Genomic DNA, 23,762 nt, shown 5'->3' on the forward strand with positions numbered 1-23,762 from the left:
AGGGACTTGGGTCTCTTTAGTCTAGAGAAAAGAGGACTGAGGGGGGATCTTATTAATGCTTACAAGTACTTAAAGGGAGGGTGCCAGGGGGATGGGAGCAGTCTTTTTTCAGTGTTGCCCAGTGATAGGACAAGAGGTAACGGGCACAAACTTTAACACAGGAAGTTCCATCTAAACATGAGGAAGAACTTCTTTACTTTGAGGGTGGCAGAGCACTGGAACAGGCTGCCCAGAGAGGTTGTGGAGTCTCCCACACTGGAGACATTCAAAACCTGCCTGGACGCTGTCCTGTGCAACCTGTTGTAGGTGACCCTGCTCTGGCAGGGGGGTTGGACTAGATGATCTCCAGAGGTCCCTTCCAACCCTGACCATTCTGTGATTCTGTGATATCAGAAAAAACGCCTAGAAGGCAAATGTCATAAAAAAAAATAAATCTGGTTTTAAATTCATGTCACTCAGGGTTCCCGTATTATTCTTGAACTTTGGCATTGTACTAGAGTTACCAAAGGTAGTACTTCTGCAAACTCAAGTGCAGTTCCAGCTGCTAGTGCAAAGTGTGACTTGAGAAAAAGGATGTTTTGGGAGCCTCCCTGCATTCTAAAATACATAGAAAACTCCCTGGAGTCCTTAATTCTCAGAAGAGAATGCACTGGTACCTGGTAACTCCAGTACTGCTGATTTTAAGAAAAACACACACCATCAACAAAAAACTAATACCACCCTCCACCCCCATCGATATTTATATACAGCTAAAAGCTATTTTTAAACTCCTTGTGTATGTATCTAGGGAATTAGGGCTCCTGCATTTGTGTAAAATAAACTTGAATGTGCATATCCAACTGTATTATGTTTAACAGCCGTATTTTAAAGATGAACTACAAAAACTAAAACTGTTTTCTGCCCTTTTCTGCTCCTTTATCCTATGAATGCAGCCATAAACGTTTTTCAATTTTTTTTTCTTGCTTTGAAACATTTCAAAGATATTTATAACCTTTTGCACTGAGTGTATCAGTTGTAAGATGCTTCCAGCTCAGAGTAAGGTCAGAGTTAAATCTGGGTCGAGGCTGTAAATGACTGACTGCTACAGAAGAGAAGGTATAAAAATGGCTTTAGACAACACTACTATATAAATAGTAGAAGTGTTTTCTGTATTTTATAGTGTGCCTGGTGTTTAAGTAGTGTAGTAACTATTGAAGAAGACACTTTTGACAAACCATGCCAGAACAACAGTGTCATTGTTTCTCCAGGTTTATTTATTTGCACGATACCCTTTTTGTCAAACACTGTGTTTGCTTCAATCTGAAGGATTTCTTGGAAGATTTCAATATCAAATCATTAGTAAAGTCGCTCTTCCTAAGATTCTGAAATTCTCAAAATTGCTGACATGCAGGTCTGAAGACCTGTGTTCACCATACAGTCTTCTGATTGCTCCAGCTGCTTTGGGCATAATTTTAGAAAAAAGGTGAATTGTTCATTTTTAAAGTAAAATTATTTCCTAGATAATGAGGAGGGCAATTCAACATTACTAGCCAAAGGAAAGGAACAACTTGGGATATCTTCTATTTTTTTTTTTTTAAATAATACTGAATAATAATGGATTTTTTTGATACTGTTAGACCTGGTTTTGTTAGAAAGGCTTACTGTATTGATCTTGACTTGCTTTGAGGATATTCTTAAGCACTGGATGAGTAGCATGAACAAATATTTTTCAAATGATGATTAGTTTTGGACCATTTGCTATTTATTATTCTGTTGTATGTTTTACCCATGGAAATTCGGACAATCTTTTTCTGCTCCCAAGTTAAATGAATGTATACAGAAAGGAGAAGTACTGTGAGTGAGTGTGTATGTCTGTGTAAATTCCAGTATGATGGGGATTAATAATTCATTCATCAATTAGTGAACATTTTCTTTAATATCTAACAGCTGTCTGAATACTTCTGAATTAGATATGATTGCATGAATCTTAGTGAGCTGAGCGCAGTGTTCTGCTTTTAATCAAGACAGACATTAATTACATCACTGGAGTGTGCCTTCATTGCTCTGTGGAGGTATCTGCATGTGAAGGTTAAAAGAGGAAAAAAAAAGTCCCACCCAAAAGGAAACATAAAACAGTCTGTATATTCCTGTTTTCACAAACCTATATGCCCTTTAGCGTGGAGCTGTATTGTTGAACATTAAGCATGATCATGTCCTCACTGCATTGCATGGCAAGTGCTGACTAGCTGGTGTTGAACTGGGGCGAGTGGGCAGGTAAGATGGTTCCTCCACTTGTGCTGCTTCCCCGGGGTGCCGGCCAGTGCACCCCATCTGCCTGCCGTGGGGCTCCCACGCTGCGCACAGCCCACTGCCCCTGCCTCATCGCCTGGGATCCTCAGCCTTCCTACACGCCTGGGTAGGAAGTTTTGCAGTTGGGCTTTATTTCAAATATCTGAAGTACGATGATTACAGCACTATAAATTACAATATATTTCAGAACTGTGTGCTTCTGGTATGTGTCCTTTTTGTCCTAAGCTATTGAATTCAAAGAAATTCTTGGATGTTTTGCACCTTGCCTAAGATTATTGAATACAGCTGAGGTATGCCTATGGATGATGCCATGTCATCCCTACCACCAGATACCTTGGTGTTGGAGTCCTGTACTTCCACTGCAGTTCCCCTATACAGGGCACGCTGTGGAAACAGAACAGATTTCCATAGCTATTCTCCTTCTCAAGGAAAATAGCATCTTCATCCTGAAATTTTTTCATTTCTAGTGAGAAATTTTTGTGTTGAGTGTAAACAGTTTTCCATTTGCTTCTGCAGCTCAATAGACTTGTATTCTAGGGTTCCTCTCTGAGCAGGCAATAGTGCCTTAGCCAGGCACATCATTGTGTTTCAGTCTCTCATTTTGATTTCACTATCTGCATTCTTTTAGGCAGCCTGTGGGAAGGCTTACAAAGCAGTATGTGTGAAATAGTACTGGGCAATGTCTTTTCTGGTTTTCATTTAACTTAAATTTTCCCCCCTGCTGAGTGATTGGAGAGGAGTCTATTTGAAATGTGTTCTGTCACACTTCAGTATTAAATCTTCTTTCGTGTGCTTTAGTTACTTTCCATAGATAAGGAGACTTTGTTTTCCACTGTAGAAGGTGCTCCTCATGTTAGAGGTAGTAGTAATAAAGAGATGGTAGAGAGGAAGGCAAAAACTCTCCAGTCTAGCTGGAAGAGAAAAAGATGATTTAACTAAACCAAAGTGCAGCTTTTTCATGGCAACATTTAGGGATTTGATTACAGGGCTGTGTTTTGGAGGACACTAACTCAGTGTTTCAGTTCCTTCAAGAAAGTAAGTTGCATCAATTGTAAAATATTCTGCGATGTGACACCTTAAAAATAAAATACCAGCATTCTTACCCATACATTGGGGTGATGCAGAATGTCTTATTTTTGTACCACGAAGTAAGTCTTGAGGAAATGGTATTTTCTGAAATGTCACAATGCCAAGTATTTAAGTGTTTTAAATGTCATCCTAGAGGAGCACTTCTCTCTATAAAACTGAAAGGAAAAACCCCGCTGTTTTTGAGTAAGAGCTTCAGTTCTTTAGCGTCTCTTTACTCCTGCGTCTGAAGAATGTGTTTTGGAGTAAAGCAGCCTGTACAAAATTTTAAAATGCTCCCTTTTCTTTCAGTGTTTTTGGGGTATATTTTGTTTTCTGTATCGCTTTATGTTTTTATTTGCTTCATTTGATCTGGTTACAAAATGTGAGCATCCTTAATCTCTGTCTTTATGGGCTCAAGAATCAGTTAAATTCAATGAAGAATGAGTTAAATTCAATGGAAGTTTAACTTTTCCCTACTTCATCTGTAGATCGTAAGAGTGCTTTGTCTTCTGCTAGTCGTGAGCTTGGTATTTTCCTATTGAGTTGAAATTTAGCTGTATTGAGTGTATTGTCTCTAAATTTGCTAGCTGGAAAATTCCTGAAGAAGCTTATAGATTTGCCGGCTACAATAAGGTTGTTACCCACCACATTGGACAGTGTGGAAGCACAAAGCAATGACTGGCAAAAGAGGTGGCAAGAGAAGATCATAAAAAGATGCTGTAGTTCTAAAGAGGCTTTAATGATTTCAAATTTGAGGTTTGATTTTTATCTCTTAGAAGGTTGCACATGCTACACTTTATGAAACTTAGGTTCTTTGTTTAGCCAGGGCCACTTGCAAAAATTTACCATTTATATTAATTTAATATTATGCCTAATTAAGTTTGTTGTTTTTTTTTTTTTTAATCTACACTATTCTTTTATTTATTACAATTTTTAAATCTTGCCTAACAGGCAGTTACTTGAGAGCATCAACATTCATTTGAGGTGCATCATAAGATCCCTTATGATAATACAATGAAGTGTAGAAAACGAGATCAGAAAATTGTGTCACATGGGTTTTATGATATATTTTTAATTGGCTTTTCCCTTTGAAAACATGATCAGAACTGGATGTTAAAACTCCATAAATGGCAGGGAGACATAAGTTTAGATCTCAAACCTGTTCTTAACCTGTAACTCATTGTTGGAGTGTAATTTAAAATCGGAGGTGCCGATGATCATTTAAATAAAATCTACAACTTTGTTCAATTCCATCTTGTTCTCATATTAGTTTGAGTCCACAGCAAAGTACAAGTGGCCACAAAAACTGTATACTCATCTGGAAGTATGTTCATCCTTCCTTTGTAACATCATTTCATAAGCTGCTGAAATTTATTTTTTAAAAAAGAAGGGAGTATAGATAGGCAGTACAGAAATTACCCATAGTCTTTCAGGATTTATGCTTAACTTCCTACACTATGAGTAGTCCCATTGCATTACTCAGACCATGCAGCATGTAAACATGCACAGCACATCTACAGGAAAGGTCTTAAATTCTTCATCTTTCCCATAAGTGCATTTCATATTGCTGTAAAATCAAAAAATTCACTCAAGTATCTGAGCAGCAGAAGCATTCTAAAGCAGTGAGAATACCAATTCTGAATTCTCAGCATCCCTTGTTTGTACAAGATCATTTAAACACTGAAATGCCCTAAGTTCATTTGCAGTTTTAGAAATGCATCAGGACATAGTAGGGGCCTGGGGAGAAGATGACCAATGAATGCTTTTCTATATTGCAGATAACTTTCTCTTTACGAATGATACATTAGAGAAAGGAGTGTTAGAAAGACATTCCCGACACCCCAGGCAGGCTGAGTGAATGGCTGAAGTGGTCTGCTGCCGGCTGCCCCGTGCGTCATGCAGCAGGAACTGCCTGGCTTCTGCAGGGAGAACATGGATTTGGCCATGACAGAATAAAGTCCTCAGCTGCCCCTTGTAAAAGAAAACAACAACAACAAAACACAAACAAAAAACCCCATGTGTGACCTACCTAAGAAGTTGGGCCCTACTGAGGTGGAACAGTAACTTGATGTAACGTGGACCTGATCAATGGACTGTGTTCAGATTGCTTGTTTCATGTTTTGTGTTAGTTTAAATTAACTTAATTTAATAATATTATCTGACCTTTGTGTTCCCATGTTCTACTCTTACGTGCAGGTTATGTGTTGGGTTTTTTTTAATTTGTTTGGGTTTTTTACAGGAAGAGCTGTAGAGGACCATGAATTAGTGATGGAAGTCCAGTCAAATTGGGTAACGGAAGAGGAAAACAAACTGTATTTTCGAAAAAATTATGCCAAGTATGAGTTTTTTAAAAATCCACTGGTAAGTCCTAACATTATATCTGTAGTGGTGCAATTGTTGCTGCAAAATAGTTTTTTCTGTTAAACACAGGTAGGCAGAGTAGTAGTGCTGTTAGTGTAATGTGAGTCAAAAGGAATAACTGGGAGGGAATATATGTGATATAGGGATACATTGTAGTGTGTGTGACTGTTGGCTGGTCCCTTTGTTGCGCTTGTAAAACATCCACATTCATACTTTGGGGGTTTTGGGGTGAGTGGGGCAGACATGTTTATTGAAATTTGCACACAGACCGGCAACAAAGTAAAATTTTTGAAATTGAGTGAACTTTCCGTCAAGTGACAACAAAATATAAAATGAAGCAGTGTGAGGAGGGGCATCTGTAGCAAAGATGATTTTATTATTAAAGTGAAAATCAAATGTTATGGCCCAGAGCTGCCCAATGGCAGCTTTTCACAGCTGCAGCTAAATGACAACTGACACAAAAGGCCATGAGCAACCATAACCTATTAGGAGAAAGTGAAAGTGAAGCCAAAGTTAGTGTATGTAAGGTATGGAAAGAGAGCAGAGACAACTCGTAACTCAAGGATGTTGCCAAAGATTAATGCTGCCGATTCAGACCTTGGCTGATGGCAAAGGCCATGGCAGCAGCCCTGGCTCAGCAGGGAAAACTCACCATCTGGTTGCTCACGTGCGTGGTATTGGATCACTCCTAATGCGGTCTCTGATAAAGCCAGCTTGTTTCAGATGTCAAAGGGAGAAATAGCAGAAATGTATGAGGCCTTGAAAGGTGAAAAATGGAAGGGAACTCAAATTATCTACCTGTGAAAAGGATCAAAAAGTACATGTTAAGATACCAAAAGATATGGCAGATCTGGGGTTTTTTTTCTTGCTGCACCTGTGTTTCTTTGGGCAAATCTTGTACTCCCCTGAAATGGAGATACCACTGCACTAGTGAAAAGTTCTAAGTTTGAGATGGTCTACGGTTAGTAGAGAAGCTTTCAAAGAATAAGTATGTTTGTGTATTGGTTAACCAGTGAGGGACCAGCTGCGGAGTGTGGCAGACATGCAACTATGACCAGTATCAGCAGCTGTGGCTAATCAGAGTCCTCACTGTTGCTGTTGAGTCATTCTCCTGGGTACTGTGGTCCCAGGTGTAGCAAGAATGCTTTATGAGAAATGAGTTGATATGAATTAACCCTACCAGTAGTTCAGTTCATTAAAAATGAATCAGTGGACATTGGATGGTCAAGGGAATGTTAGCTTCAAACTTGTCCAAGCCTTGAGAAAACTTTATTAGTAATGGTCAAACTCTGGCTGGTTCATATCTTCATGACTGTGTTGAGCTTCCCAGCTACAGCTCTGTCCCATAAATTACCCCTTGAGATTTCCTTGGTAACGAAACTGGCATTTTAAATGTGGACTTTTTAACCACGCTGTATTGGCGTGGTCGGATTTTGATGTTAATTCGTATTCATGTCATACAGGATGGACAGTTAAAGAAACCTGAGAGGACTTGTTCTCTGTTAGTGGAAGTTATTCCAAAATATTTTACTGGGTTTCTAGTGTAATGAAAACAATAGAAAACAATGTATTTTTCAGCATGTTGGTGTATATCCTCCCTACTTTGTAGCATATTGGAGCCCCAGGCAAGTCTTATATGTCAGCAGCAATGGAAATTACTACTAGAAAAACAACGCTAAGGGCCAAGTACTGGGATATGACTTGCACTGGTTTATGAAACCCTCTTGCTTCTAGAGACCATAGATGTTTTCTCAAAATTCTAAGTTTTTCAGCAAATATTATATAGGATGTCAGAAATTTAGGAATGATATTAAGGTAAGCTTAAATTATTGGATCAGAGAATCTGCAGTGTCTTGCAGTGCATTGAGAACTTTAATTTTATGTCCAAAAGAGATAGGAAGTTTTATAGTTATTTTTACAGAAATTTGATACAAATTATTATTGTTACAGAGCTTTTTTCCAGATCACATGATATCTTTTCCAAGTGAGACCGATGCAGCTGTAAGCCACTCTGGGGTATTACAGGTATGTAATCTTCGAATGAAGATGAGCCAGCATAGCTCAGAATTTCCCATCGCCTGCATTATGTGAGCATAGGTCTTTATCACTGTTAGATCTGTTGCTAGGTTTTGAATAACTCCAAAACATGATTAATAACTTTTTTCCTTATGAGGTATGAAGTGATGTGTGCCTTCCAGACAGTTGTTATATGACCACACCTGGAAACTTTCACATTCTTTCAGAATCAAGGAGTGCCAAACAGACAAAATGCAGTAAAAATGGTTAATACCTTTATTGGGTGTTTCAGGTGAAAGACCCCATTTCCTTAAAAAGGTGGAGTGCTTCAGTACTCAGCACATACTTAACAGCAGGCCTTTGTAAAATACTGAGGAACTGGTAATGTGATACAAATGGATATAAAAAAGAGTTAAATGGCTAAACTTAATGAGTAGAAAATTTAGACTGACTGGTATGATTTGTTAGCTTGAAGGCTACTGTAGCCTTCGAAAAAAAAATATGGTAGGTCACACAGTGTTAGTCATCTTTTAAGCGGACAGAAGATTTTAATTTACAGTGGGAATAATTTCACAGAATGACCATATCAGGGATCATCGTCTTACTTCTCAAAGAGGGGAAAAATGAGTAATAAAGGTGGAAACATACACATTACTCTTGTTTGCTTGTCACTAGAAAAATTAATTAATAGAAGAACTTTCACTGGTCTTAAGACAACAACCCTATGCGTGAGTTTTAGGGATAAAGAATGATTGGAAAGGCAACATAATAACACAAGATATTTAAGGTGGAACTAAAAGAAATATAGAAATTATATATAGAAATATAATAAATTCTACCTTAGCGTCCACCAGTAAATGAAAAACATTAAAGAACTAATTCTCAAAGCATTCTTCTGTATTAAAAAGTTCTATCCTTATAGAAGCAGATGTTAGTCAGGAGGTTAAGATGATACCAAATATAATAAAAAATGTTTCAAATTAGATTTGACACATGCTAGATTCTGTAAATAATTTTTACAAACCTAAATAAAAACTTTGTAATTTCAAAAGATGCTGCATATCTAATGAAAATTGGTTCACTTTTGCTGCCTAAATAGCAAATAGATTTTGCAGTCCAATGCTAACATTTAATTTAGAAAGTCTTGTCCCTGCGTTAAGAGAACTTTAATATTTTTGCTTGCAAATGTAATTTGGTAGTTTGGAAAAAAGAAGAAAAAAGACTTTTATAATGGAACTGTTTGCCGCATACTTTTGGACAGAACTTCCTTAAGCCCACATTGTGATATGTAGAATGTGTGCAGAGCTTGTGAGTAAGATCGAGAGTCATTCTAAATATATATAGTTACATCCCATTTTGATAGCTTGAAAAATTTGTTATGAACTCTCCTCTGTTGCTATTTTATGTTGTATTGTCTGTTTAATTGTATTTCATCAAATAAAACTTCCTAGGCACAAAGTAGAGAATACATTTGTGGATTGTGCAGCTGTTATGCACGTTTCATCAGAAGCTGTTGGGTAAATCTTTTACAGTGTGTCGCTATTTCCTTGGAAACTTTCATTAAGACAAGTTAATGGGCTTGGATTATTATTTGTGATGTGCTTGGTCAAGTATCAAGAGAGACATTAGTTTTAACAACTCAATGCTTACAAGTGATTAAAAAATCACTTCTGATACTTTTATAGCTTTTTGTGGATTGAGCTGTAAGCAAGTAAAATGTTTTTCAAGTATGTTTTTCTTGACTTTCATTGAAAGTAGAATAGTGAGTGTTTTGGCTGATGACTTTAAAGCATCTAATTAGCCTCAAAAGCAAAAAAACCCCCATGTTTACCTGTCTCCTATCCATTTAGCACCTGCTAAGTAAAATTACTAGGTCTGACATATACCGAATGTGTATGTATACCAAATAGAGAAGTTTGATCTCTGCCATGAGGATCTTTAGCCTAAAAAAAGAAGTGTGTTACTATATAGATTAGAGTATGGCTGCTCTGAGATATAACACTGTATGTACATGTCTAGCGGTAGGCAGTATGGATCATTTGGAACTTTAGGTTATTTTTGCTAACTGAATGCTTTAAAACATGTCAAAAATGAATATAGTATGAAGATTTTAATCTGAGGCCTCTTCCCATATCAATGAAATATTCTACTGTTTTCAGATTTTGGGGTGAATTGGCTGGTTGTTTTTTGAGAATTAGCAACTTTCATAGGTGGGCAACAAATTAATTCACTTGGTCTAATTAGATGTGAAACTGTTGTTGAATGTAGTTCTAAATGGGGCTTGTGACTTGTTTAAAACATTGCCTGCTTATTGGAGCAGCTCTTATTTTAGATGAATTCAGGTTCGTACTAGATCCTTTTGTATTCTTATTCATTACATTTCCAATGAATAGACTGCACAGCATAGATAGTGTTGACAGAATTGAGTCCTTCTGAGTTAGTAGGTGAAATCCTAGCCTCACTGAAGTCAGTATTTTGTTTTTAAAATTACTTTGAAGGGTCAAAATTTTATCCTAGGTTTCTTTCATTTTCTTTTTGTCTGTGAATAACATTTCTCCAATTTTTTAATTCTGTTTTTTTAATCTTTAATTGTATTTGTAGCCAATTCTTTTTCACTATGCAGTATGTTGATCAGTGTTTTAAATTTAACAGTTACATCTTCAAAATAGAAGATTGAAATTACTTGGGTAATTACACTTTTTTCTGGTTTTGCTTTAAGAATAGACCTATGCCCCCTCCTCTTCCGTAGTGTTTAATAAGTGCCATTGATATTCAGGTTCTGAAGTTCAGAGTTCAAGTCTTGTATTGACCAATTTGGCTGCTTCTTTTGAATACCTTCTTATGTATAATATGAATACATTAAAAAAAGCTACTGTATATAGCACATGTCCAAGCTATCTTCCAGAGCAATGAAGAATAACTTGCACCTTATATAAAATATATTAAAGAGCAGAGCATATGTCTTTCCTAAATAAACTTTAAAAAAAATAGATGTTATATATGCAAAAGTTAAGTTAAATACGGAACAGGATTACCAAGACAAACACTCTAATTTTGTGAAAGGTAGAATTATTGATAGTGTATTTTCTTTTTGCCCGTCCCCCACTGCCATCTCTTGCCCCGTGTTCTTAGTTGTTCCCATTCTCTGCCTTCACAGATTTAAGATTCAAGTTTCATTTCTTTAATCTCTCTGCCGCAGCAAGTCCCTCTTTTCCTGACCAGTTTCTCATCTGATTGCATTCCAGTCTTCAGGCTGAAATAGCCATGCAACTGAATTTCAGTCTCTTGTCAAGCTTCTACACATGTTCTAGTCTGTGTGTTGCCTTTCCCCATCTTCCACTCTAGGTTTTGCCGGACTTTCTCCCATTCTAAACTCCTCAGATTGACTGAAGTCTATAGGAGACAATACTGAGAATCAGTATCGATTCTTCACTGGAATTTCTTGATGCCCCCAAAATTTATCAGCAGGTTCAGAGGAAAATCCTGCTCATTCCCAGCAGCATTGGGCTGGATCGTGGCTGGCTGTCATCACATCTTTGAAGAAATCAGTCATCAAATTCAACATGATTCATGGAGTCTTAGGAAAAAGATGCTTCTTTAACTCTCCAAAATAATGTGTAAGTGCTCAAGAAGCATCCACCTTAGCAAACGTTGTTGTCTTCAGTACTGCAGCCATTCTTTCATTGAACATGTTGAGGTGCAGACAAGTTGTATAGTTAGTAGTGCAGCTCTCAGTCTTTATTGCATTCAGTGACATCTAGTATTTCTGCATTTTTTTTCTGTTGTATTCATGTGAGACAGTGGAACATTTTTCCTTTACGTTGTTTTTTCACTTGTTCATTGATTTGATTTTTTGGTGTTGTCGTACCCCCCCCCCCCGACATCTATTTACTGTGTTTTTTGTTCAGGTTGGTTTTAAATTGATTTGTTTTACATCTAATCAAATCATAATCAAGTCCTTGGTCCTGTCATGTATTAGTATCTGGAAAACACTAACATTTGACAGAACCATACATATCATGTTATATATTTCATTGCATGGGGTGCAAGTTTATTTCTGCATATTGTGTGACCAATAATCCCTGTCTGCAGCATACCATCATTTAACTCTCCCCACTTCTTCCCGTATTAAGGACTTTTCTTATTTTTCTTATGTCTTATTCTTGTCTTATTTTGATTACCTCTTGTTGGCATAAACAGGGATCCAATCCCTCCTATAATAAACTTGCCTCTACTTCCGTTATAAAAACCCCAACAAACCAAAACAACAACAAACCCAACCAAAACCAACCCACAACAAAAAGAACCAAAGAGCTTATCTTGTCTACTATCTGTAGTTTTAGGTATTTATTAGAAGTTCCCTTCTCACTCTGAGATATTTTTACTGTTCATTCCTTGTGACAGTTGATGGTTTTGACTACAGCTTGTTCATGTTACATTTTCTCACACAGTCCTCAGCTGTCTTAGAAAGAAAAAGATGGATCTAGGATTGCCTTTTTCTTAGCATTATTGCTACTTTATTTTAATTGATAGCATGAGTACAACAGGGACTGTCAAAGCGGAGCTTTGTATTGCTCCTCCACTTTAGTCTGCTGAGTAAGAAAAGCATTTTTCATGACAGCGCTTCTGGTTTGAAGCTCTTATGGCAGAAATCCTGAGGAAGAAACTTGTGCAGGCTGGGAGCCAGGCACTCCTTTCATCTTCAGCAGAGAACTAAAGTCTAAAAAGATACTCTTTTCACTTTACATACATCGACTCTCTTAGGTTATCCTAAAGCTTCCATTTGACTTGTTTATGATTTAAAATACTTTTTCAATGCAGCCTTTATATTCACTGTCAGTGAACCTGGTAATACGTGGCAAATGGGAAGATAAACAGGCTGGAACACCTACCAGGACCTACTCATCCCCTCAGTGTGGCTGAAATAGCTTCAACTGCATTTGCACACAGCTGTGTGCTAGTAGCACAAGTAGGTAGATATACCTAGTCTTACTGTAATTTAACTATTCAGGTGCATAGTGGTGAAGCTATTCGTAGTGTATTCCTAGTTGTGGGCTAGGGCACTCCCCTGTCAAATGAAGCCCATATTACTGCATTCACACCACCTGAATTTAATTAACTCAGGGTAGTCTACAGGTGGTACAGTTGTGCACCTGACTGCAAGGTAGGAAAACAATAAAAGTGAAAGCAACCTTGTGTGGACTGTGTTATTTAGTGGCCAAAGAACTCGGTGTTCTTCCAAAATCATGTTCACTTAATCATTTTGTTGCAGTCTGGTACTGTCCAGCCTGTCCCTTGCCTAGGAATCTGTTGCTTTGTGTCCTCGAATCTGATTTTCTGGAAGTGGCAGTGGACAGGAGGAAAATGTGGCAATGAAAACTGCACATATCAACCAAAAAATTCCTTGTTCCCTACCTCTATATAAGCCTAGATGGTTCTTGCAGTTCGGGAGGCAAAATGGCTGATCTCTCAGACTTTTAAGCCCTCTCTCCTTCCTCCTGACGCAGCTTTTTTCAATGCTCTCAGCCACATGACCTTGAGCACAGACAGGAGCTGTCTTGGTGACTGGCCCAGTCTCTCCTGGTTTTGGTTCAGCTAAAGCTTCTAAAGCTCCTACTTAAGCACCACTTCGGGTCCCGAGACCTGTGTCCCCTCCTTTTGAAAATGGTAAAATCTGTCCGACCTGCATGCCTTTGTGATTTTTGTGATTCAGATTTTCTGATTTGTTTGCTGAATTAGTTTTAACTCAGATCAGTTCCCTTGTCTGGTTTGTGACATGGCAGGGGGGAGGGGTGGTTTTTTCTTTTTTTCTTCTTTTGGTAGCACTGATTTGCAGTTTTATATAAATAGGGTCTGAGGCATGGGATCAGAACTTCTTACGCTGGTTTTGTTGCTGAAGTCAACATATTGCATAACTAATGCTCTCATTTCAAACCATATGTTCCATATAAATACGTAACTTGCTTATCATACTTCAGAGTTGTGTAACATTCTACACGTCTTAAATCAGAGGTACTCTTAATGGGATTGGATGCAATCATAACTGAATTACTGTGGTGTGATAGTGGATTTAGGGGTTTATTCCCCTTAGTCCCGTCTGAGTAGGTTAATGAAACAGAAAGCTGGTTTCAGATGAAAAGAAAACTGCATGTTTGATATTTTCTTTCAGATGTTCCTAAGCTCCAGCACGTATCCTGAGATTCATGGCTTTTTGCATGCAAAGGAGCAGGGAAAAAAATCGTGGAAAAAATTGTACTTTCTTTTGAGAAGATCTGGCCTTTATTTTTCCACTAAGGGTACATCTAAGGTAAGGGAAGGAAAAAAAAAAAAAAAAAAAGAGAGCGAGAGAACTGTGAAGTTAGAGCACATGTGTATGCATTTGTCATTTGTTGTAATAATAACCAAAATCTGATTTTCAACTTTCAGTGATAAAATGAAAAAAAGTATCAGTTTATTGTAGATAAAATCTAGAGAGATGCTGAGGTATAAAACTGGGAAAGTATTGTCTTAGAAACAGTGGTTTCTTTTTGCCTGATAACTTTGCTTCGTTCTGGTTAGTATTTTTCCAATCAGTTAACGGAGTGCCCCCTTTAAAATGCATTTTCAAATAGTAGTTAAAATTCTGAAGTGTAAGTAGATTCTCTGAAAGGTGGACATAATATTTCATTATCTAAAAGAGACAAAAACCTATGTATAAAAGAATTTTACAGGAAGATTTTGAGAGTTCTCAAATTTTGTCACTGGACAGTTTTTCATTTTATTAGTTCAACTTTTTGATGGCAGTACACTTTAAACCTGATTATGTTAAACAGGATACACTGGGGTTGAGACACCCTTTACATAAATCTCTTAAAACAATGTTTTTTCTTATTCTGAACTTTCTGTGTTAACTGCCAGAGTATTCATTGAGCTGTTTTTGTATCCTTTAGCAAATTCCTTCTGTTTGCTTCCTTGACTTGATTAACCTTAGAGGATGGAGATAATGGTTAGAAATAGTACTAGACAGTAATTATTACAGTATTTTGTTTTTCACCTTAGATTTTATTTTGATGTTTGAAATGCATACTGCTCTCAAGACTTGACTCGTACTCTAGTATTATTGTGGCTTGAATTTAGTGGATGTTTTCCCAGAAACGGTATCACTTGTATTTTGGTTTTTCTCCCTCTCTGAAGAATGAACTCTTTGACTAGTTTGAGGTGGTTTTACTCTGCATTATAAAATTAATGTTGAGTTGTCTCTTTCTAGATTTCATGATGTCACAGTTAAAACTACAGTATGTAAGACTGTATTTTGGAACAGGATAACTACTATACTCTTCTGAGTTTCGTATCTGGAGAGGCTGGCTAACAATAGTCTAACTGTATTACATTGCTCTTCTTTTTAGGAGCCAAGGCATCTGCAGTTTTTCTGTGAATTCAGCAATAGTGATATGTACATGTCTTTGACAGGCAAAAAGATTTCTGGAGCACCAACAAACTATGGATTCTGCTTTAAGGTACAAGCTTATTCTGATACATATTAAAGCAAGCCACAGTTTTTAGGTAAGCTTAAGATTCTTTAAGGTTTTTGAAAACAATATTCAGCTGTCTATTATAAAATAGGAGAATTAGTGGCTTTTATTTCAACAGGTATTATCTTCAAGATATGCATTAATGCTAAAAAAATGTGCTGTGGCCTTCTAGCCTAACAAATCAGGAGGAACCAGAGACCTGAAACAGCTCTGTGCAGATGATGAACAAAGTAGGACCTGTTGGATGACAGCAATTAGGTTGCTTAAGGTAATTTTTCTGTGTGGAGTTAACTTCTTTCTGAAGTTTACTATGTGAAATTTTGATCCTGTGTGGTAGAGGAGTGACGTAATTCTAGATTCCCATGCAATAGCAGTATCAATTTTGCTCTCTGAAAGCTTATTTTTCTTCATCCAAAGGAAAAGAGAGAGACCAAATTACTGGAATCACTGGAGGGGGTGGGATGATGTCTTGAGCCTCAGTCCTGCAAATACTTAATGTTAAGCATATGCTTATATGTAACCATGTTAAATTCAGTGAGATTGTTGATTGATGTTGAACGAAGCTACAGGAATACACAAGAAGAGAACTTTAATATCTTTTTGAAATGAGTCTGTCTGTGACAAAATAGGAATAGGTCAGTTGGTGTATTAAATGGGTAATATTTAATGCAGAGTGTGCATTTATAAAGGCAACGGCAACAACAATGATGTTGTGCATTTCATTATCCTAACAGCATTTGTCCCTGGTTTTTAATGGTAAAGAAAAGCATGTGTTATTTTTCACATATGGAAAGAAAATTTACTTGGCTTAGGTTTATAATTGAAAGTGCTAACCATGTTATTTTCTGGTTTTAGTATGGGATGCAGCTGTATCAGAATTACATGCAACCATATCAAGGTAGAAGTGGGTGCAGCCCTTTGAATGTAACACCTATGGTATGTCTCACAGTAGCTCAATGAATAAATACGTTGTTTCTGCCATCATGCTATTTTTAAGTAACTTGTGTCAGTTATATTACTGACCTGATCCTGCAAATCTTTGCTTGTGTGAATGCTTCCCGGAATCTTTAGGGCTGTCAGGGTTGACTAGAGGGCTAATTAATTAATTTACTTACTTACTTAATACAAATTAGGTAGTTCAGACCAGTAAACAGGCTTTTTCCCTTTGTCAGATCTCCACTATTTTGGAAGTTCAGTGGCTTATTATCACTGTCAAAAAGAATGGAAAGAGGATTTTGAAGACAGAACAGCAGAACTATAAATGCATTAAAAAAGAAGCAAAGTGTTTAAGGTTACACATGCAGTAAATGACGAATAAGACAGCTATAACAAATCCTTTTTGGTATACAGTAATACTTTCATTCTATTTTTTTAAATATTAAGTACTTAAGATGAATTTCAGCTGGTGTGATACTGACTGGACTTCAGAGGAACACCATAATTTACCAGAACTGGGTCTTGGAGTAACAACCACCTATACTAGATGCTGTGTCCATCTCCTCAGTGAGATAGTTGGGAGTGGATCAAGTTGTTCTTATCTTTAATATCTTACGTTACCCCAATTATTTATGAGTTACTTGCTTTCAGACTTTTTCATGGATGATATATATCACTTTTGTGGTTTTTATTGGCTAAATTGGGTAAAAATTACTTGTTGCTGGGACACATGACAGGGATTTTATGGTGGATTTTTTGAGCTTTTGTTATAGCTCTTGCTGTTAAAATGCCTAAAATATGCATTTGCTATTATAGGTATTAACAAAAATAGCTTTCAGTGATATTGCTAATAAGCATGGCTTCAAAATTGTGCTTAATACACTGACCGTGTCTTTACTTTCTGTTGTGTGAAGCTGTTACAATAGCCAGCTGCTGCTTTTATAATGGATCTGGGAGCCTTTGCTGATCCTCTCTCCTCTTACACTGTTGGGTGCATTTTAGCTTACATAGCTTCCAACACAGGCAAAATCTATAACTGGTATGGCACTGTTTTTCTACTTGTGTATAATTCCTGAACTGAACAGCAAATTGGGTAAGCTTGGGAATTAAGTGGACAAGCTAATGAACCACTTAGGGGAACCACTTCCATGTTTCGTATTCCTCAGTGACTCACAACTATGTCAGCTACAAGGAGTTCCCTCCACTCTCCTAGAGGCAAACATTTTCTCTTATTTTAACCTTGTTTTTTTGCCTTTCCAAAGTTCTTGACAAGTTACTGTTACTCGGGCAGACCTTAGACTATGGTGTCAAGAATTACAGTGAACTACAGAATTGCTGTTTTCCATTTCTAGTTGTATTCATGCTTATAATCAAACAGGAATAAAATAGAGCTGCTTTGGTTTCAGACTGGGAAGCTTTGCTAACCATACAGAAATCTGGGCCTCTTGTGTTCCAGATGTTACTTTAACTTATAGAATGGTAGAATGTTCTTTTAATTATTTGATATTTCAGTGCCTGCCAATGTTTGAGCCATTACAATCCGTATTAAACTTGATTTTGTAAACCTTGGTTTCTGAGAAGTATTTTGGTGAGTTTTAAGACTGTTTTGTCAAACTTTAATGCTTTTTATTCTATTGTAACAAACTGGATCTTCACTGGGAGAAAAAACCCAAGCTTTTTAAAATAACAGATCCTACAGTTGTTAAGTCTATGATAAGAGTTAGCAGGATTGTGTTAAGAAGTTAAACTCCATAGGAATGGCTGTTTTCAATGCCTCGATCAGGTAAACTTTAAATGAAAATTTATAGAGAAAATATATACATTTATGAGATATTTATAACAAAATTTTTCAAATCTTTGTTAATTTGATGGTTATGTATATGAATTTTGTTTTTTATCTTTTTTCCATTACTTGGACAACTTAGTAACAGTTTCCTGACTTGTTTTGACATGCAAAGAGCTAATTAGAGTTAAAAATACAGTTTATGGTAAAGCCATGTATTTATCATCCATTGCAGTAATGCAAAAAGATGATCTGTCCTGCCAGACTGTAAAATTGAGCTTTGCAGCAGCATACTGGAATTATGAATGCTCCCTAGGGTAAAATGAGTTTGGCTCTGATGGGAAACACTGCACATACTTGAAACACCACTTACGAAACATAAAGTTTTCTCAGAAGCTTGCTTTTAAATGATGTATCTTTTAAAAAATGAACAAACTAAATTTATTTCTCTTTGTTGCAGAGAAGCATTTCAGAAAATTCTTTAGTAGCAATGGATTTCTCAGGACACAAAAGCAGAGTTATAGAAAATCCAACAGAAGCCCTTTCAGTTGCAGTTGAAGAAGGATTGGCATGGCGGGTATAAACACCTTTGCTTTATCAGAATAGTATTTTCTAATTTTTTTTTAAACAAAAAAGCTTTGAAATCATGTTTTTATTTCTCTCTCATATAGAGGAGAGGGTGTCTACGACTCAACTCACATGGTAGTCCTATTGCCATGTCTAATATGGGTATGTGTGAGTTAATTCATTGCCAGAAAAATGCAATAGCTAGTTCTTTCAATAAAGGCAAAATGTTTTTTAAAGATCTTTATTTCTACAGCTATACACAGATCACAGTCATGGTTTCATCACAAAATCTCTAGAGAAGAGGCTCAGAGACTTATTTTGCAGCATGGACTTGTAGATGGGTGAGTTAATTCTTTACATAACTCTTCTGAGACACTTTTCTAGTCAACAACTGCTATTTTCATGTACTACTTATTGGGGGGGCGATGGAGGAAGGAAGATTTTTGCGCTTACCTAATAGAAATAAAAATTCTTTTATATAGGGCTATCTGGGGATCAGTTGGTTTCTATTTTATATCTTTTGGAAGCAATAAAGTGGTGATCTAACACTTCGATTCTGTCACTGACAGATTACTTATGTCTGCTCAGAGCCAGGCACTTGAGCTCTGTATTTGCACAATATTCTCTGGGAACTGTCAACTTTGGCACCAGTGTCTTTTGTATCTCTTATTAGCGATGAAAGAACGAAAGAAAGCCTGAAAACATTGACTAACCTTATTTTAAGATGAACTGTGCAGGGACAGCCATTGAAAAAAAAAAAGAAGCATGCTTTACCTCATGAAGTGACTAAAAATTGTATTATCCCTTAATGGCAAACAATAAACATTAGGATAAGATTATTCGCTTTTGGTTTTCTCTCATTTAAGTATTATTTTAAAAAAATGACTAAGCAAGAAGGTATTTTATGTATTTTATGTTTGAATCCTTCTGTTTTTCATTTCTGTATTTTTATACTTACTCCTGTATTAAATGTAAACTTGAGGCTCCTTCATTCAACAAGTAATTCCGTAAAACTCTAAGTTTCTCAGAGTCTGTCTCCAGTTAGGTACCTGTAACATCAGGTTAGTTGTTAAATTCCTTCAGTTTTAGATTATGTATGTTGTAATACTGCTTCCTACATCTGCAGAAAGGGCTCTAGGAAAAAATAAAAGAGATGAGGGAGACAACTGTTCTGCTGTAAACCCAACTTTCTTAAAGAAGTTTATGAAGCAATATTGTAGATTTCATGCTTTACTCCCTAAAGGACATGTGAAGACTTTTATATGATAAATGGTTGACAGGATTGCGAAATGATTGCCATCTGATTGATGAATGGGATAATAGTATTACCAAAACGGCCCATGACAAAATGCAACTGGTCATTCGGTGAATTCCTTATAAGTTTATGAAGGAGCAGTTTGGAGCCATCCAGCATGTCTAAAAAGCTCCCTTCCAAAGAGCATTTCTAAGATTCTGTGAACTACAACCCTTTCTTCATAATAAAGTGATCTTTTTAAAGGTTCTTTGACAACTAAAGTAGGTCTATTGTGATAAGGTTAGAAAAGAGTAAAGATCTTTTTCTGTGAAGGAGGACAAATGTTGCTTATCTTTGCTGTTAAAACAAGGAAAAAAGTAAGAAAATGGACTTTAAATGAATGGGAACATAAATCCTAATCAACCTGTATTTTCTTTCCTACCCAATGTGATTACTGTGTGTATTGTTTAACGTGCATCTCAGTATTTGGCTGTAGAGATGCATTTTTGATATCTGCAAAATGGCATATTCTTGTAGTGTCATTTTTCTGAATAAAATAAAATAAAATAAAATGCCAGTTCTTCTTGACAAACATATAAATATGTTTGTATATTTCATAAACATATGAAATAAAGATTTCACTTTATGAAAAGGAATTTTCATTCATGTCCTGGAGAGGGTGAAAGGCCACTAGGTGGTGAGAGAGAGCTTGTTAGGAGAGCCCGAGTCGTTTTAGAAGTCGTGTCCTTAATACTTGCCGTGTGCTCTTACAAGCTGTATGCTGAGTTGGCAATTATCCCTCTTTAATAACTGAATTAGTATCAGAGCTCCAAATTAGACTGCATGGGGATTTTGATAGAAACGATAATGATTATGGACTCCAAATGTCTTAATTCCAGGTATTTTCTTACTTTGTACAAATAGAACTCTTAAAATCTGTGAGGATTAAATTAGTAGTTTGAATCCATGCCATTAGTCAGTGAAAATCCACTGTAAGCCTTTGTCTGCTTTCTTCTCCTGGAGTCCTTTCTTTTCACATGGCTGTGCTCTCAGTCCTGGTATGCGGTTGGGCAAAAGCAGGTGGCCACTAATGCTCACTTGGTTGATACCTGCAAGTCCACCTTGCCCGTTTCTTCGGTGTCCTCAGAGAGGAGCATGCTTGCCAATGGCTGTCCCTCTATTTCCCTTCTTTGGTACGCTGGTTAGCTATATCTGTTCCAGACCCACACAGTGCAAACAGTTTAGACTCTCTGTACTACAAAGCTGTGAATCAGGTACTTCCTTCTGCCCTCCAAACTGTTATCTGCCGATATTCCAAACCCAGTGATTCAGTGAAAGTTGTCTCTTATTGGAATTCATCTTTTGCCTGTACCATCTTATCCTGCCAGGATTATGGTAAAATTATGTCTGTCCATAACCTGGCTGGAATAAGTTATCAGTGAACTGGTTGCAGTGACACTGTTAGCCACTGGAGAGTGTTGTGATTTGAATAATGATGCCATAAAGTGAGCAGAGTGTAGCTCTGTCTCAGTGGGAATTTTGTTGATGTACAGAAGAGAGTGTACATTTATCAGTATTGCCCAGATGTGAAAATCATTCTGGTATTCCTGTTGAACTACCTTTTGAATTTTCCCTATAACACTTGTGATATAGGTAACTGTCAAGAGTCCAATGAAAAATTTTGTTTGAAGCACAAAGTTTGAGGGTGCTTTTCTGTCTGAAGACATACATTGTAATTCTATGCAGTGTAAAAACTAACGCCTACAGTGTTATTCATTCTTAGAATGCATGCTTTTCACATAATAGACAAGGTGAAGAAGAATTTAAGGAAAAGTATTTCCAGTAAAGGTTTGCGAAGAAATACTGATTAAAAGCATAGCTTATGTAATTAATATTATTTTTGCTTTTAATTAGTACTTACTGTAACGAATTTACAACAGTTTTGACTGGATGTTTACAAAAGGCTTTCCAGAGTGATCTTACTGTGAAAATTTTCAATCTCTTTTTAGGGTATTCCTGGTACGTGATAGCCAAAGTAACCCCAAAACATTTGTATTGTCATTGAGTCACGGATTAAAAATAAAGCATTTTCAAATTGTACCAGTAAGTAAATTTTTCATTTTATATATACAGTTGTAAAAAAAACCAATTGAACGATTGTGATAGAATATTGATGCTTTTCTTTTTCTTTTGCTGTTATAGGGAAGATGTAAACATAATACCTGCATCACTAAAAATAATTAGTATTCTTGAGTAGAGCTGAACATTTTTGAGCTTTGCTGTTTGATTTGTTATAAAGCTTGACTAGTATTATGAAATCCTAAAAAATATCTTGAAAAAATAGACAAATCTATTTGAACTGGAATAAAAGCAACCCTGATGGCATGATAATAATGTATTAATAAAGGTCATATTGCCTTTTCATTTTTCAATATGTGTACAATTTTTCTTAGGTGGGCTGCAGAGGACGTGTGTATGTGTGTATGTATCTCACTGATTCATATGTTGAGGATAGTTTCTCTCAATATTTGGAGTCAAACATTTTTTGCTCACCTTTCTTCTTCATTCATGTTATTGTGGTATATTCATGTCCAAGTCTTCCTCAGGGGGAAAATTTTAGCAAAAAAAATGATACCTTTATTTAGTCCAGATATTTACAGGTAAGCTGAAATTTCCTAAGTTGAAATCATATTTCCATCAGTTTTCATTGAAGATATCATCCAATTCTCCTGCCACTCCCTGCAGAGGTGGTTTATACTGTTTTCTTTACAGGCTACTTCTGTTGAGGTGGGGAATACTTCAGCATTATGTGTTTTAGCCACAGATGCTTGACATAACTGAGCAGACCTATAGCTTTTTCTTCTCTCCTCACAAGAACCTTTCTTCCAGACCACATGGTACTCTGGCCTCCATGTTTCTTCCTACTGAAGTTGCTAGGAGATTCTGTGTTTCTCAGTAGAAACGAGTCTAGTAGCATCATTTTTTTTGTTTCTGATCTTGTGAGCTCCTATGATTGATTGTTTACCAAATTTTTGTATGCCTTACTTAGGGCTTGTAGTTGATATCCTCCCCTAAAAAAGTTCCTGTGGAATAAAACTGAAGCATTATTTGGGAGGAGGAACGGTGTAAATCAAAGCTAGTTAAAAGAATTTCCCAGGATTTTTGTTGTGTTAGGTACAAACAATGAAGGAGTCCTTCATCCAAAAGTGGCAGCTGTGCCCTGGATCCCTTGTCAGCATCAGCGTATGCTCTGTGATTAGAATCACAGGTGTAAGATCTCTGTGCTTCTATTGACTGTGGCCGCTTCTAGCATTTACTTTAGGATAACTGTTATGTGGTTTAGAAAACCTTCTGAACTCCATACAAATACTGTATGATTCTACTTCATTGGGATATCATTTACCTCAAATTTAAGAGACCACTTTTTCTTTCCCTATCAGGAAACAAACCCTCTCATCTCTAAGAGCAGATGTAGCAGGAAGCTGCAGTTATCTTCAGTTTCCTCTGAGATGGATGATTCTCCTCTTCCCTTCAAAAAAATTATCCAGTCAATTCTAATGTTCTTGTCCAGAAGTAAGCAGTGCATTTGAGGAATTAGTCATACACACACATTTTAAAACCTTGCTCTCCTGTTGTAGGATCTTTGGAGGAATGGCAAATCTTTGTTTTGACATAGATTGTCTACAGACTTGGGTCAATTTCCCCATGCTGATGGTCTAGAAGACCTGTACCGCTTCAATGCAAAACCCATAAACAAGTAAAGCAGTTTATCCTGAAAAGAAGTCTGTAATGAGAACAACCTAATCCAGAGAGAGAATGTGAATATGGAAACTGTTAGTTTCCCAAACATAGGCATATTTCAGTTCCTGTCATTTAATCTCCAGTCACATTCAGTACACCTCATGCCATTCTTAACGCCTTGCTTGCTCTGTTTCTGCTAGACCAATACTTTTAAAGGAGTTCAGAAAAGTATTTTTTGATGGGGGAAAGGTTTTGC

At 36.7% G+C, this 23,762-nt stretch overlaps 1 protein-coding gene across 1 annotated transcript in view; it reads left to right on the forward strand.

The window, feature by feature from the left end:
• GRB14 (growth factor receptor-bound protein 14) overlaps nucleotides 1–23,762 on the forward strand; it is a 50,568-nt gene that overhangs the window by 24,513 nt on the left and 2,293 nt on the right. Inside the window, exons 3-12 of the mRNA XM_009894611.1 lie at nucleotides 5,597–5,718; nucleotides 7,669–7,743; nucleotides 13,904–14,041; nucleotides 15,120–15,230; nucleotides 15,418–15,513; nucleotides 16,101–16,181; nucleotides 18,425–18,541; nucleotides 18,636–18,693; nucleotides 18,785–18,872; nucleotides 21,775–21,868. Of these exons, the coding sequence (XP_009892913.1) occupies nucleotides 5,597–5,718; nucleotides 7,669–7,743; nucleotides 13,904–14,041; nucleotides 15,120–15,230; nucleotides 15,418–15,513; nucleotides 16,101–16,181; nucleotides 18,425–18,541; nucleotides 18,636–18,693; nucleotides 18,785–18,872; nucleotides 21,775–21,868 (980 nt within the window). The remainder of the gene's footprint in view (nucleotides 1–5,596; nucleotides 5,719–7,668; nucleotides 7,744–13,903; nucleotides 14,042–15,119; nucleotides 15,231–15,417; nucleotides 15,514–16,100; nucleotides 16,182–18,424; nucleotides 18,542–18,635; nucleotides 18,694–18,784; nucleotides 18,873–21,774; nucleotides 21,869–23,762) is intronic.

The sequence above is a fragment of the Charadrius vociferus genome, unplaced genomic scaffold (genome assembly GCF_000708025.1).
Source record: "Charadrius vociferus isolate BGI_N301 unplaced genomic scaffold, ASM70802v2 scaffold161, whole genome shotgun sequence".
NCBI classification, from domain to species: Eukaryota; Metazoa; Chordata; class Aves; order Charadriiformes; family Charadriidae; genus Charadrius; species Charadrius vociferus.